Consider the following 16,698-nt stretch of genomic DNA (forward strand, 5'->3'; position numbering starts at 1 on the left):
TAAAACTCCTATAACAATCAGGAGTTCTGAGGATTTAAAACAGAACTGGAGGACTCATTTAAAAAAGACTGGGCCTGGGAGGCTTCTTCAAGTTGCCTGAAGGAAGCATCATCCTCTATGTCTTCCTGACTAGGCGGTCTGTAGTAGACACCCACAGGAACAATGCCCACGTCAGTCTTCCTACTGATCCTGACTCCAGGTCCAAGCTGGCTCATCGTCTATCTCCAGGCAGAGCTCCACGTACTCCAGCTAATCTCCCATGTAAAGGGCAACTTCCCTCCTTGTCTGTCCCTCTAAAAGAACCCACTGCAGCACTCCAGTGGTGTTACCTCTCCTACAGCTCTCCTCAAGAGTAATCAGACCTCTATTTCCTCCTGTTTGTCCCTCACGCTGCACACAACGTACAGCCACTTCAGAGAGTCACCCAGTCATGCTAATTACCCAGAAAAAAACACGAGAGCTTTCTACTCAGCACTGATCTGCAGCCATTTTCTTACATATGCTTAAAATGAGCCCTTTCTGCTGACTACAAGGCTCTTAATTACATCCCTCCACACCTTGCCCATTAACTCACTTCCTCACTTGTTTGTTGGTCATTTTCTTCCTCCCCCTTACTGCACACTGCTTTACTGCCAGCATACAGCGTAGTGTGATATCTGTAATTTAAAATGAAAAAAGAAGATGGAGCAACTAAACCACTGACAAATGAAATGTAATTTCTAAAAACAATGAAATAACACAGCCTGACAGGGCCAGGGAATGAGCTCTTGGATGCCAATAATGAGACAGGGACCTTGGGAAGCCCTGAGAGTCTATTGGGAAAAGCAGACCAGCAACAGACTGTCAAACACCCACGCAAAACTCTGCAGGAGGAAGCAGCAAAGAATGTCATATCACAGCCATTCTTCCTTAACTCACGCCTGATGCTGTATGAGCCATCACTTCTGCACTACAGTCAGGGTTGTTCTATGGGTTCCAGTGAAGTATTCATTGTGGATGTTTTTCATACTTATCTAACAAAGTCTAACTTAAATATTTCCATGGGGAAGAGGCTAGTCAGATCTTTGATTCCTCTACCTACCTGGTGGAATGTTGGTGATGTTACCACCAGCACCAAGTTGTAAAAAGCTTAATGCACTATGTGCATTCAAGCAACCACATAGCTACCCCAGTGCTGCCATTCCCGTGCAGCTGGGTACTTCTGGGTTTTTTAAATTAATGTCTGCCATGTTGATGAACTCCTGGAGAGGGAGCCCCAGCCCTGCCTCTCCGCTTATTCCCGATTCTCCACCTGCACAACATCGCAGTATTTTCCAGCTGGAGGAAGCTAAAGAGAATCTGTTGTACTATGCTGGGATCCAGCTTGCTGCTTAGGTTCCAGAAAAGGCAGAACTTGAAGGGTTGAGGGCAGCAAGGGAGAAAAACACATCTCAACTAAAGCCTCAATCTTTTGAACCAGCTCCCCAAAACATGACCATGTCTATTTTTAAATTCTGTATTTTCTAATGTGACCTGTCTCAGAATAACTAGCACCATCAGCTAATCCTTACAACTGGTCTCACAGCTAACAGCAAATGAAAACTCAACAGGGAAATACACATCTGATTCTGTTGTCGTAGCAGTCTTCCTGCTCTAATCTTTGTGCTGTGAACTTGCCCTTAGTGAGACAGGGACTATTCTGAAGTCTTGGACTAATGTGGGGGAAACCTAGCTCCCTTTGGTAACAATAACAAGTTACATTAGGAAAGGATCAAACCTTTGACATCACAACAGAATAACTACTGGGTATATTCAGTAGTAGTACTACAAATTGTCTTGGGTGAAACTCCTCAGTCTGTGACAAAGTGCCCTGGCCACAAGCAGTCCTCTACTCCAGGAGAGCCGCCAAAGGCAGAAGAAAGATGAGACTGAAATAATAGCTGGCTGTGGCAAAGATAAGACAAAAAGTAAGGAGTGCTAACTGACAGTGGAATCATAGAATCCCCCAGAAACACACCTACTCAGGAAGATTAGCAGATCAAACCTTGAAGAAAGAGGCTGAGAAAGAAATTCATAAACCTGTATGCAAGGAAAAACCTAGACAGGATCCTGAACAAGAAATCAGGCTTCTTCCAGCCAAGAAACAAGAATTAGCCTTTATGGGCTCATAGTATGTTAGAAGGGGATGCAAGCTGACTGCCAAAACAAGGTAGCATTATAAAACAGTCTTGCTGATCAGGGTTCAATAAAACACTTTCACTTTTTAAAACAGTGCTATACCACCATGAGGTTAACATTATTTTCTGCCATAGTCTGCAGAACACAGTTGTACTTTGTCTTCAGTTCAGATACACAGCTTACAGCAATCTGCAAGGTCCAGAAGGCACTAACCTATCTTTCTTAATAAATCAATTTTTAAGACAAAGCATCACTGCTGTGGCAACATAAATCTCTGCAGGCAGTACTATGATATTAAATACATCTCTGTGTGCACAACACAATTCCATGAACTTGAGAAACAGCATGTGGACAGTTTGCTAAAGACTTGTGCAGTTGTTGGCCATATTCATCTAACTTAAAGAGAAAATTAGTTTAAGAATACAACTAGAGGAGTTACTAGCCTGTCATATGCTGCTATCATGAAGTTGAGGAGGAGGCTGATGGATTGCTCTACACTGATTTGGTGAGTAGAAGGAAGGCGTTTGTTTAGCTGGTAGTAGATGGACGAAATTATTGTTTCTAGTCGAGACACGTTGATCTCTGTGTTATGATCCAAAGTGTTAAGGCCATTATCTCGGAAGGCTTCAATCATATTCCAGATATCAACAAGATGAACTAAAAACAAAGGAAAACAAATTAACTTCTATTCTGTAAAGCATGCAAGCTTACTGTTATGGTACTATTTCCAAATACTCTGTTAGCTTTCATTTTGGAATGAAGTTACTTACTCATTTTCAAAGTGAGAGACAGACTCTTGATATTCACTCATAGTTTGTGTCAGCTAGTTTAACATAACAGATCTGTGCCCAGATATCTTGTGGGACTTTTATTCCACCCTTAAAACATTTGTATGCTCTGAGAGAAAAACTTCACACAGGAGAAAAGCGATCTTCTATCATCTTGCAGTGCATTCCAGCAGTTAGGTAGCGTCATTTGAGGACTTCAGCCACATTCTAAATCCACTACAAACCGGTTACAGTAATTTTGACCATCCTTATGCTAACTAGTAGTTGAGTACTGGAGGAACTTGATGTTCCAGTTAAACTGTGTTTTCAGTTGATCAGTTGCCAGGTCCAGAGCACAATACTTTGTAAACACAGCAGAGCACAATACTTCGTAAACATAGGCTTAGAACTCCAAAGCATTTCCCTAAATTACCCTGTCTTATTTTAGCATCTATCTTAAGAAGAATTAACAACACAGAATGTTTTCCAAACCCACAGTATGAGATCTGCAGAACCACATTAAATAATTTTTAATGTTTCAAAGCTTGAAAGATATGCACAACAGTGGGAGAAGACACAGGATCAGCAGTAATCCAGCAGTCCAAACTGCGTGTGAGCCAACAAAGGACAGACTGATTTGCTAATTTCACAAGTTTTATTAGCTTCCTTAATTCATCAAAAAGGGTCTGAAGTAAGGTGTGATCTTTAACATTTTTTTAATAAAATTTGTCTTTACATTTTTCATATAAATACCACATGGTGATAAAAGACAAGGTAGCTATTTACACCAAGCATATGCCCCAGATCACCCTGTGGTCCAGACAAAGGCCATAAATGCACAGCCTCATCTATACCTACATGTATGGTAAAGGTTACTCAAGGCATATGCTTTGCATCACTGAATTGGGCTCAAGGTGTGCAATGTACTATAATTAGCATTTCTTAATACTTCTCTACTGATTAAGAGAGATTTTTAGTTTAAAAGCATGAATTACAGACACAGACTAACACTTCTCCACAGGAATGAAAAAGCTGTAATCCATCCAACACACTAAAGGCACCGCAGGTACTGCCACACAGCCCCAAGACACACACCCCCTGGGGCCAACAGCGGTATGGAGAAGCTACAGTTTGCAGTGTGCAGTTGCCCATGTCCTCTGCAGGACTCCTCAGCTGTTGTGTCCTCCTCCACACCAAACACTATCTCCACTTTTCTGAAAAGAGGGACCAACTTTTGTGTACATTCTTCTGCTCCACTTTTTACTGTGTCCAATTCAACTCCGGTAGCAGAATGCAAAGTCATGTCACCTACTCACCCTTGACACAAATCTTTGCTCTGGTGAGCTACCCAAGGCCAAAGGCCCACGGAAAAGAATGACAAAACTTACACTGACTAGTACGGTATGAACTTTAAAGAATCCTTCACAGCTGATACCTTTCACACAGGGCACCATGACCAAATCCAGACACTTTCATGCCAGTGATGGAATTAATGCATCACCAACCCATTCCTGTGGCTACTTGTCAGGTGGTTTGTGGTACATTGTGATGGAACAGGACCTCAAACAGCTCGAGACTGCCTGCACCAAATACTTAGGGCAATCAAAATATGTCCAGCTGGCCCATATATTTTAAATTTTTGAAACATTAAAAAATAAAACTGAAGACATTACAGAGTATTGGACAAAGATTGTTGTCTCTTTTTAGTTACATTTTTCCATCTCTGATTAAAGTAACAACTACCATTGTCTGATAAAACATTTGCTTATTCTTGCTACCCTTAAAATTTACAGGGACAGAATATTTGAAACAATCATGCACGAGAAATTTTTGAAGGTAAAGAGTAATTATAACTTACGATTACATCTTTTTTGTACAAACCGCAGTTTACAGGCTGTTCGATACGTTGAAAGTCTGATGACATCAAAATTCTGTGCTCCTATGAATAAAAAAGAGTTTGCGTGTTTCTTTCCTCTGTAACAGACAGCTTAGCTGAGAGAATTACTTCAAAACTGGTATGAGTGTTTCTTCGTATACATCGTCTTTGTCATATGAACCTGACAAAGATTTTCACTAGATATCTCATGGTAAAGTGATTTTCAGCAGCATATTATAAACTGACCTAAGTCTGACACTGGTATGAGTATCTTAAACAAAAGCAAGGATCAAGCAGTGAGCAGGTAAGAGGATTGTTCTGCTGTTGGAAGACATGCACACAAGAGATAAGAGACAAAGCGGGGGGTTAGTCCTCCCACCACCACCTGCACTGCAGACCCATTAGGAACACACTTTTGGTTTCCTAAAGAGATTCAGATCAGGTAAGCAGCAGAAGAAAAAGCATAAGAGAAAAACGTATCTTCACCAACAAACTCCTACTTCAAGATGTGTAAGTGTTCTACCTTTGAAGGATGCCACACAGCAGAAAAGGTGAATGCTATTAGCCGTCACCAGTCTACATCACATCTACCAGTTCCAGCAACTACTTTGAGTATTGCAAACTTGAGGAATTTCAGAAAGTTGTGTTAATTCTCTGACAGACCTGTCTTCCTCCTAAACTGACCAGAGATGATAAATCATGTGGGGATGATAAATGACACTGGTTTAGAGTCCAGTATTGATCATTTCAATTTGGATGCAGCCAACAAGTCAATCCCATTAATCATAAACAAAAATGCCTTTTAAATGGCTCACATTTCAACAGCATCAGTGGCCGTGACCTAGAATCAATGCATCTCTGAGGTGTAGGCTGAAATCATACAGTCACACATGAGCAGTGGCATTGAAGCACATGGCTCCTGTGCCTCTTGTATTCTCACTGGAATGGCCAGAAACAGGACCTGAGGCAGTCTGTCTTTCCCTCAAAAGCCAGAGCCTCAATGAATGGAGAACTGAGAAGTAGGGATAACTGACTTGAAGAATTCAGACTTTTAAAAGATACCAAAAAAACCTCACAAACCCACAACCTCCCAAAGAAGATATCAGATTACTGTACTGGGGGGTGGGGTCTTGCTCAAAGGTGATAACTTATTCCCTCCTACATTCTGAATTCAGAAACTGACTTGCAAATACCGAATTTGAATTACCTTTATGTACTCACCCACTGACTCACTGATGCAAATTTAAGTATTCCTGTCTTTGAGATATTTCATTGCAATTTCACAAATACAACATGAAAGCATCTGCACACGTGCCAAAGCATCTGCTTGTTCTTAGAGACCTAGGTACTGTGTCTCTAAAGAGATGTATAAGGATTATTCATTTTCATCCCTGATGCAGAAGAGGAGGTGAAAAGGCTCTCAAGACCAGCAAAGAGGCTGACCAATTTCCAAAGGCTCTCCACAACAGATGACCTAAGAGTGGCACTAGACTAGCTAACATCCAAGAAGTTTTCTGCTTGATAGTATGGTACAACAAACTAAGTGGATTATTTTCCAGTATCATTTTTAGAAAACTAGTCTCAGATATATTTCAGGAAAGTACCTGGCCAGGTAACACAAGCTGGAGTATTCAGATCCAAGGCTACACAAAATAGGTAATTTTGTGTTTTCTATGCAACATTCAGAACTCTCAGGGTGCATTCTTCTGTCTTTCAAACCACAGAAGGTACTTCTAGAGACCATGAGACTTCACTTAGTCTATATATGTATACAAAACATATATACATTTATACATATATAAAAGGTCATTTAACAACTACAAGCAAAACCAAAATGTCATCCATCTTCTGTTCTTGTCTGCCTGTATCACATTACCACAAAAGCTTCAACAAGGTCTTTCTTCTTAACAATCTGAAGTGGGGTCTGTTTTCAAGACAATCTATGTAGCTCAGAATCACAGAATGATGGAGGCTGGAAAGAATGGAAAGAATGGAGAGACTGATTTCCAGCCTGGCCCAACATCCCTGCTCAAGTAGGGCCAGCTACAGCAATCTGTCCAAGACTGTGTTTAGTTAAGTTTTGAGTATCTGCAACAACAGAGACTCCACAACTTCACTCAGCAACTTCTCCCAGTAAAAATGTTTGTTCTCACAGTAGATGGAATTTGCTGTGTTTCAGTTTGTGCCAACTGCCTAGTATTCTGTCACTGGGCGGATAAAAGTCCAGCTCCATCTTCTTTATACCCTTCCATAAGGTAAATTCAGTATGTTTTCTACACTTCAGAGAAATTTGAACAGCTTGCACTGAATTCTTGCCCATCAGACCACTCCATAAGTCCTGCAAAACCAACACACACCCCTGTGGGTAGCATGCCCAGTGTGGGTGAATGCCAAGGTCTACTCTTGTCTTGCATGAAGACTTATCTGAACTTGAGCAAATCTGTATGTTGAGCAACAACAAATGTGTAAAATCAATGCTTTCAGTGAACATCACACATCTCTGTGTATGAAGCTCACCTAGAATGGCAAACATTTGTGTGTCTACTTGACAGTGAGGTATTCCACCACAGGACAGGTGAAGTTTGAAGCCCTTAGATTTCTCATACCGATATGCTGAAGAGCCTCACAGAGAAAGGTGATTCAGAATATCTGTGCACCAGCACTTTCCCTGATAGTGAACAGCAAGACCACAGCTGCACAGACACCTTGTATAAAGATAAACAGAAGAATTCAGAATATTTTTGGTGATTTAGCCAAAGCCAAAAACAAGAAGGTCAATCTGCACTAAATGACCATAAGATGACTAGAACACTTGAAAGTGATGAGACAAATGTAATACCCTGATGCATCATTCAAAGCATTTCTAGTGGAGAAGTACTATTGTAATTTTAAAACATTCTGATAAGGTTTCCCAGGTTCACACACCATTCAGTCACCTTTGATCAAGTAAAACTGAACAAAGGCAGAGAAGAAGGGGAGAAGGTGTAGAGCAGTCAGACTACAGGAGTTTACTTCTGCCATATGTTGAACAAGACCAAAGGGACACAGCTATGAATGCAAACACAGAGCAAGCTGTGAAGCCGTGGAGAAATACTATCCAAGACCGCTCTCACATGCCAGGAAGCAGATATAAATTAGCCAGGAATGAAACTGTTCCTGAAATTATAAGCTGCTTATAACCACAGTAAGAATGTTACTCTGGAATTCCTCCAATAAAATAGCATGAATATATTATTGGTTTAAGACAGACCTTTACCAGCCTATAATTGGAACTACAGGACACACTCGCCTAACTTCGTGTTTAGTTCAGTCCTGTGTTCCCATAGGAAGCTAAAATAAAAATGCCATGCAAACATACAGCCTTTCACATCTAACTGCACATACCTTCATAAAAGGCTATGTCTCATTCCTTTAAATTATAATATCTCTGGACAGGCATTTGATTTTTGTAACAATGATAGCCTCTCCTTCAGAGAATAGTCCTGTGCAAAAAACAACCCCCCAGACCCCTTGAACTATTTCTCTCCCAAGTCACACCAGCTTTGTGGTGCCTTTCATATTTTTAAGTTAAAAGGTGATCTTCCTGTTATCGTTAATTATTTTAATAGTTGTCCACAAACTTTAGATATCGCCATATATGAGGAATGTGAATGCTTCTTAAAGAAGGAGCATCACAAAACCTAGTAATGAATTTGTGACCCACCTCGTTTTCTCCTCCTGAGCAGCACCCAGGAGCATCCAGGATACTTTTCACTAGATGAGGCAATGGTTTTGCAGAAACAAGATGCAAATGATCTGTTAAAACTATCAAAGTGAAGCTCTCAGTAAAGAATAAATGACATTATATCTTCACATTTCTTACTTACTCATTTCCATGAACAGCTGTCTCTTCTCTGCCATTGTCCTCCTCCTCTTCCCACTCTCCTCAATCATTCTGAGGACAAAAATGGCAAACAGTTTGTGGTAGAATTTCTATTACAAGAACAACTTACTGTGAACGACATTATTTTATCCCTCAACTGAAACAGTTTGATTATATTTGGTAAACTAACAGTAGTTAGACATCTCTTCATAACAACTGTATTCCATAAGGGAGAGGTACACTTTAGACTTAACAATACCCTTTAAATAGGTGCACAGCACAGGAAACATTTATTCTAAGCACTTTATAATCTTCAGTTTGAAAAACTCAGCGCACATACTTATGTATAGCAGTATCATGTAAAGAATTCACGTTCAAAGAGATTTTGTTTGCAAAACAGAAAGTAAGCAAGACCTTTCCACGAGTAGTCAAGGCAATGAAGACTTCGGTGTTCAGAAGGAGAAAGCATATGGCATTCCGTTCCTGGCTGACAGATTCATAATGCTCCTCTTTCCTGCCCATGGTTTTTGTGGGGGTGTTGGTTCTGGGGGTGTGGGGTTGTGTTGTCTTTAAACAAAAACCTGTAAGAACTCTTTTACCTTTGAAACCTGAAGCTCCAGTTCAAATTGTATTTGTTGGAGAAAAAAAAGATCTTTACTATAATTAAGGTGGAAAGAAAAAAAAAACCCAACCCCACAGAGTTTGGTCACACAGGCCTCCCTATGAGGAAAACAGAATAAAGAAGGGACAACAACACAGTGGAACTTACACCCCTAGGTAAGAAGGCTCAAGGACAATTTAGTACCTCTCACAGCTTACTTCACTATGTAGTCCTAATGACAGATGCTAAATTTCAGTCAACTCCAGTGGAGAAAAAAAAAGAATTTAATTCAGTATCAGTGTAAAATTCCACTTAAAACTACTACAATATATTAATCTTTTGGCACCAGATTCACCAACTCATTCAATATGTTTTTTAAAGAATTTTTAAAAAGGGTGGAGAGGGGGCAAAAAACCACCAAACACTTATTCTACAATTACAGCAGGAAGCTAGTCAGCTCACCCTGATGCAACATGGCAGTACAGATTTCATTAGGCTTAAATGTCAACCAAGGAAAAGAAGTCATGTCTTGGCACTTAATATACTCTCTGTGATTAACAGTTTCTATCAGCAGTTGTCCATTGCCTGCTAATTATTCCCTTGTGAAGATGATCTCTCAACACACTCAAAGCTACCAAAGCTTTATTCCTTAACTGTTCATAAAAGGAAAATAAGGGTACAGTTGTATAAAGTAACCTGCAAATATATTTTATGTCCTTATTTTTTCCTATGTTAGAAAACCATACACTCTGAACGAACATGCTTCTGCATTTTACATTTGTTTTAACATGAATAAACCTCAATGGCAATTTTGCAGATATGTAAAAGCTGGATGTTTTTTTTCCAGCTTCCTCAAATGAATTTAAAATTAAATAAATACAGGCAAATAGAGTGTCTTATCTTCTCAACCAAGGTTCTTCACAATGCATTATCTTGAGTTGTACTTCACTGCAAACTGTAGCAGGTGTTCAAACAGGTGGGCATGGTGAAATCGCCTGTGTGATTCATGCTGTTCTCTCACAAGTTCCAGTTATCCTCTTACACTGGCCCAAGCCAAAGAGTTTCTGGAACTACTGTTCTCTTTGTTTCCTCATCACATAAGACATGCCTGTGTCATCTTGAAGGATGCCAGATACTGTACGAGCTTTATTTCAAGTGCTAGTGCCCTCTAAATTACACAGCAGATGGATTCCAAAGGAGAGATTAGTTATTTGAACTTTTGTCTTTACTAAAGTCTATTTTATCAAGCCCTATGGGACAATGGCACTTGACTCTTCTGTAGCACAAAAGAAAAAAAAACAAAAACAACCAAAACCCCAGTACTACTAGATCTTGTTGTCCTTGGGCTTTGGGTGCATGTGTCTCTCATCTCACCTGCCTAACCCTCTGCTTCCAAACCAGTCTCATCTCTCTGCAAAGCTGAACTAGTCCTTGTGATGTCCAGCAGCTGGGGAACCTGCCCCACATCAGAGCAGCAAAACAGAGTGATACTGGAGACACCATAACCATCATTTCCTCTAGCAATTACCTTCCAAAGCCCATGGAGTCCAGCCAAACCGACAAGAGCAGCCACCTACTGTGCCTTCACAGCAGGCACAAAGATGCGATATGTTTTTTCTTGCTGGTTGGTAGCACAGTGTCCAACGCTCCAGCTCCCCACTACCACTCAAGAAGGTGGCCAAGTAGCAGACAGGACTGAGAAAAGGCCTGAAGGCAACAGTGAAGCCGGGTATACGTATATGCCTACATACATACAATATACCTACAGTAATGAAGCAGTAGGTATATTTTATTATACATATAATACTGTCCATTAAGGGCTGCATTGCTGTATGGTAACATACATTTAAAGTCGTGATATTACCAAGATATCAACCCCTTTCCCTACAGACAATTTATGCCTTGCAGGTGTCAGGATTTGAGTGTTTTTTAGAGGTCATTCCAGCTGCACAGACTGCAGTTATAGAACACTATCATACATAATTCACAGCTAAGTAAGTTAGGGTGACTAAGATATATACTTTAAAAATTCTTTAGTAGTTAGCAATACCCTTCATGCTCTCTGGAAAGCACATGGGTGAATTATCTGTTCAGCAATGTCCTTGAAATGAGATCTGAATAAGCAAACTAGTCTCTCCATGATTATGAAGTGCTGCAGGGACACATCAACAACACAGGCACAGCCTGACTGACCCATAGCTGAGGAATTGTCTTGTACAGACTTTTCAGGCATGGTCTCAGGAGAATCATGTCCTGAGGAATGTTGTCCCAGAACCTCTCCCAGGTCTCTTGCCTTTCCTGAAAGGAGCAAAGGGTTGGAACTTTTCATTAGGTGAAAAGCTCAATAGTCAGGTACCTACTCATAAAAAAAACCCAAAACAATCAAAACCACTATGTAGATTTCCAGGTTCTCACTGCTGATTCTTTCCTGCTATTATCTGAGAAGCGGTAAGCATCTAGGAAATGATCTTTCTGGGCCAAAGTTGCACATTCTGAAGACAAACAGTCTGAGTGGAGAGAGAAGAGACAAGGTGGCAGGTATTTGGAAAAGCTGTAGAAATCACATTAGTCATATGAGATCTATTGGAATAATTCACAATCCTGCTATTAAAGCCTGAACAATCAGACACAGAAGGGTCCCTTTGCTGATGAAACTAGGAAGAAGAAAGATGTAAAGTCTATATTCACCTTTGCACTTTAAATCTATCTCAAGTTCAAATCAAGAATGAGATAAACAAGAATAACTGCAATTATGCTAAGGGTGGAAATTGCAGTTCCCATCAGAAAACAGGAAAGGTAAACTGCAGTTTGTTCTGCACTGGGTTTTGGTGTGGTTGGTTTTGTTAGCTTGAAGGGAGTGGGCATGTTTGGTTTGGGGTTTTGGTGGGGATTTCTTTGCTGGGATATTTTTTTCACTGATTGTGAATTGTTGTTTCTTGTTTTGTTGGTGTTTTTTTAATATTCGTAGCATAATGCATGAGCCAAGTGCCAAGAAATGCGCATGGATTGAAACGACAAGGCAGACAAAAGTTCTCAAGATGGGCACTCACCTTAAAATGGACATGTGGAAAAAAAACCACTCAAATATATTTAGGTAGCAACAAGGGACAACATAAATGCACTGGGGATTCTCCAGTATTACACAACATGTTCAGACACATTGTTCCATTCCATTTTACCCTTCACACTTTGTGATGAGCTGCTTTTGAACACCTGGTATCTACTTCATCATTCCTCAAACTCCGACAGATCCGCAGTCCCCGAGATGAGGAGTACACATGGACCAACACCTGTCTAGGAGAACAGTGCTGCATTTCTGTTGTGTCTTTAGTGTATGCTACCACTTTAGTATGTGCTAACTATATAGCATATGCTATAAAATTATGCTATGCTGAAGAAGACCCAAGCCAATGCCTACAGTAACCATGCACTGTATTGCTACAAAAAGGACAGCAGCAACACGCATCTAGAATGTTTTCATTTACACCACAACAGAAGAAAGTTCTTATACATCAAAAAAACATTAAAAGAGCAACTTTGGACCTGAAGATTTCTCTAACAGGAACCCAGATCAAGTTTGTTCAAATTGAGTTATAAGAAGAATTCAGATTAAATGCTAAAGAGGGATTCAGAAGAAGCAGCACGCTTGGTCATGCTTAAAAGCCTAAATTATTTTATTGCTATGTTCTATTAAGAGAATAACAGCACACTGCTGGGCCTAATCCAGGTTGCCAAGGTAGTATTATGCCTCCAAAAGGAACCCAAAGCAGATGCATAGGGAAGAATAAAAATGATGTAGAAAACATACAGAAAAACCTCCTAAGGACTTCCTTCCAAGTTCCTAACGTTTGGTGTGCCAAGACATCCTGAGTCACAGTGATTCTCTGTGTTTAGTAACCATAACCAGCTTTTTCCCCAAGGCTGTGTTTGTCCCTTTACTGCCCATAAACTTCTGACACAACAGCCTCCAGCAAGAATTCCCAAGTGTAAAATCCACAGCTCACAAGTAGCCTCCGTCCTCTTACCAGATTCACAAACCTCACAGTTCACCTATCAAGAGGTACAGAACAATCAATCACTATCCATCCTCTCCATGACATTCATGACTTCACAGATCTCCAACCTACCTCCTCACTAGCTCCTTGTGTTCCACACACCTTAACTTGTGTTATCATGCCTTGTACCGAACACTCACTGCCCTCCTGTGAGCCCAACACAGGCATGTCAAGAAAACTGAGCATGAGCAGCCAAGAGAAGAACAAATGAAGGAGGGTGACTACAGTTAACGTGTATGTAAGTAGGAAAAGCCTTCTCCATTCAGATAACCACAACAGAGTGATCAGGAGGTGACGTGTAAAGATCAACAGCGGATGGCAGCACTGCACAGGAATGACTGGATGGCCATGAGCAGCAGTGCAGGACACACAGGACTTTACTTGACTTGAGCAAACTGAGAAATGAGAAGTAGGGATCAAAAGTGCTGCAGAAAGCAGAAAAAAACAGTTTTTCCAAAATAAAGTAATTTTGAATTGAAATTTTCCTCTACCCATGAGCACAGAAATAAAATGCGTTTAATTTCTCTGTGCCTTTCGGAACATGTAGCTACATGTCAGTCAGCTGAAGGTGCAAATACCAACAAACATTAGAACTCGGAGATGAAAAGCCCATGCAAGAATGAATACAAGTTCAAAACATGAAATTAAAAGGGAGTTTTAATATAAAATTACTCTAAACATTAATCAGGTTTTTCTGAAAACAACAGTAAACACTGTATCTTAGTGCATGTATTTGAAGGGGAATGGCCAAAACTGAAATGTTAAACCCAAACCTCAGTGTTTCTTTCCACAGTGTCTTAAACTGCATACACAAATACCAAAGATACCAGGCAGCTTTCTGTGGTTTGGCAGAAAACATACAACATGCTCAATCTCCAAGTATGAGGCTTTCTAATGTTAGTACAATTGTTTCCTACAGACTAGGCCTAATGATTTCTCTTTTTTTCCCTTACACTTCCTGCCTTCTATCTTCTAAGTGCCTTAAGGGTAAAGTTTATCAAAAGAACCTACACATTAAGATATCACAGCTTGGGATTAGTAGTGTTTAATTAAAGAATCTGCTCTCTTCCTTCCCTCATCCTAAATTGCCACGAAACCTCAGAAAAACTACACAGACAAGTGAGGCTCCCTGAAGGTCCTTGCAACAAAAGAAGTCTCACTTGCCAGCAGAGACAGTTCAAGTCCTTGAAAGCCAAGTACTTTGAGATCCAACTAATATTTCTTGCTATTTGTATAAAGCTAGAAATCAAACATCTCTGAATTTCACAAAAAAACTCTAAGATCATTCCTAACTATGTTCAGAGTTGCCATACTTTAATTATTCTGAAAAAGCTGGATTCTGCTTTAAAGGTCAGGGTTAAAACTGTAGCACTGTGTCATCTTTTCTACAGTTCTTGTGTAGGATCAAGAAACCTGTAACAATCCATTCTGCACTCTTGGAAATGTATGTGGGTGTGGGTTTTGTTTCTTTTAAACAAAAACTTAAGAATGGCCATACTGTGTCAGACCAGAATGGGGTTCCTCATCATCTTTCTGCTGCTTTTAGACTCTTAACTGACTACCTCCATGTTACACTTTCTTCTGCCTCCACACCCATTTCTGCATTGGACATGACATGAATAATCCTCAGATACCATTCCCTTCCTAGGCAGAAGAATCTGGAGGCTAACTGTTGCTTGCACAGAGATCGCTCATGTCAGGTCTTTATCACCTTCTACCATCCCTTTCCCTACTTCATCATCTGTTTTCAGAAATGAAGGAGACACAGGACAAAGCATTCAATATGTAGGTACATCACTGCTTTAGAGAGCAGCAATAACAAGATTCTTGTCTTCTTTTTTAAGAGATGCTTTACAGTCTTAACAGAACATAAAATAAATAATATTTAAAATTAATATTAATTTAATAAATTATCTTTATTATTTCATATATCATGTATTTTAATATATTTTAAAGAATATGAAGTTTGGGGGGGTTTTTTGGACATAACTGAGCATTGGTCTGAAGCTTGCACAGAACTATACTAAGCAGTGGGACATTATTCCTAAGGGACAGTTAGGAGCAGATATATAAACCTAGGACTATTCCTCCTCCCCACCTCTCTCACTCCCTTATTTGCAGAACTTCACATCCCTCTACTCTGGCCAGTAAAAGGAGATGAAATTCAACTGCTAACAGAGTCCTTCTAAACTTCTTAATAACTGGCCTGCCTTTTTAACACTATTTACTTCAGCACACACCTTACTGCTCACCTCCCCTTACCATATCTGATTATACCCTGCTGTTCCTGATAGCAACAGAGTTAACCTGGGCACCATGTGACTACAAGGTCACATTGTATTGATCTCTGACTCCTCCTCAGCTGTATTTGTCTTCTGCCCAAAATGTAAACTTACTCTTAGAGTACAAAGTTGCATTTTTCTTACCTCTACCCTACACTGAGGCATTCTTAGCAATAAGATAACGTGTTAGTCTGGTTTTGTTTAGCTTCCACTTTCCTCACTCCAAATTAGAAATCTCTATTGTGTGATATAAACCAAATCTACTTTCTCTCTTACTGCTAAAAAGAAATAGAAATCATGGGCAAAGTAAATACGGTACAACTGAATCACAAGAAAAGATCAGAGGTCTACAGGTTGCTTACGTGCTGAGTGAGACCAGGAGATTTTCAAAACATACAAAATTGGTGCACATATAAATAATGGATTAACAACAGTAGAATTAGACATAAGAAAAAAAAATCTTCACTATGAGAGCAGTAAGACACTGTCACAAGTTGCCCAGAGAAACTGTGGCCGCCCCATCCCTGGCAGTGTTCAAGGCCAGGTTGGATGGGGCTTGGAGTAACCTGGTCTAGTGGAAGGTGTCCCTGCCTGTGGCAGGCAGGTTGGAACAGGATGATCTTTAAGGCCTCTTTCAACAAACACCATTCTGTGATTCTATGGTTCTCTGAATTTAATTCTTTAGCTTTAATAACATCCAATTCAACTAAAGGCTGAAACTTACAGTGCTTAAAGAAATATGCCTAAGCACAGATGATCTGTATTGTCACCAGTCCCTTTAGAGGGAAAAACCTAAAATCTGATAAAGGTGTGAGCTGCACTCAGAGGTGTTTCATGATGAACATCCTGTTTTGCTCATCTCACAAAAGCAATATCATCAAATAACTTACTCAACTTCCACTCATGCTGATGCAACAATGAAGCTACATGGTCAGTGCTGGGTGATTTCCATGGGTATTTGCCAAAAGTTACAAAAAGCTTTTTGAGGAACAATCTGGAGAGGACACTTGCACTCTGACAGCTCTTGGTTCATTTAAAGGATAGGATTAGGAGTAGGATGAACCCACTGTGTTTTTTCCTTAAAGGCTGTTAAGACCA

General features: G+C 40.1%; 1 protein-coding gene across 7 annotated transcripts in view; it reads right to left on the reverse strand.

Annotated features, from left to right (window-relative positions):
- The window catches only part of DTNB (dystrobrevin beta), a 197,035-nt gene that overhangs the window by 169,565 nt on the left and 10,772 nt on the right, over window positions 1–16,698 (reverse strand). For 6 of the 7 annotated variants that reach the window (XR_004549462.1, XM_034060608.1, XM_034060607.1 and 3 more), the window contains exons 3-5: window positions 8,667–8,734; window positions 4,783–4,863; window positions 2,601–2,814 (exon numbers count right to left, since the gene is read on the reverse strand). Coding sequence is in view for 6 of the 7 variants with exons in the window: in XM_034060608.1 (XP_033916499.1) it covers window positions 2,601–2,814; window positions 4,783–4,863; window positions 8,667–8,733 (362 nt within the window). In the remaining variant the exon portion in view is untranslated. Of the gene's footprint in view, window positions 1–2,600; window positions 2,815–4,782; window positions 4,864–8,666; window positions 8,735–9,431; window positions 9,496–16,698 lie in introns of those variants that run through there. The other variant, XM_031046598.2, reaches the window with a different exon arrangement.

This window comes from Melopsittacus undulatus, chromosome 3, assembly GCF_012275295.1.
Source record: "Melopsittacus undulatus isolate bMelUnd1 chromosome 3, bMelUnd1.mat.Z, whole genome shotgun sequence".
Classification (NCBI taxonomy): Eukaryota; Metazoa; Chordata; class Aves; order Psittaciformes; family Psittaculidae; genus Melopsittacus; species Melopsittacus undulatus.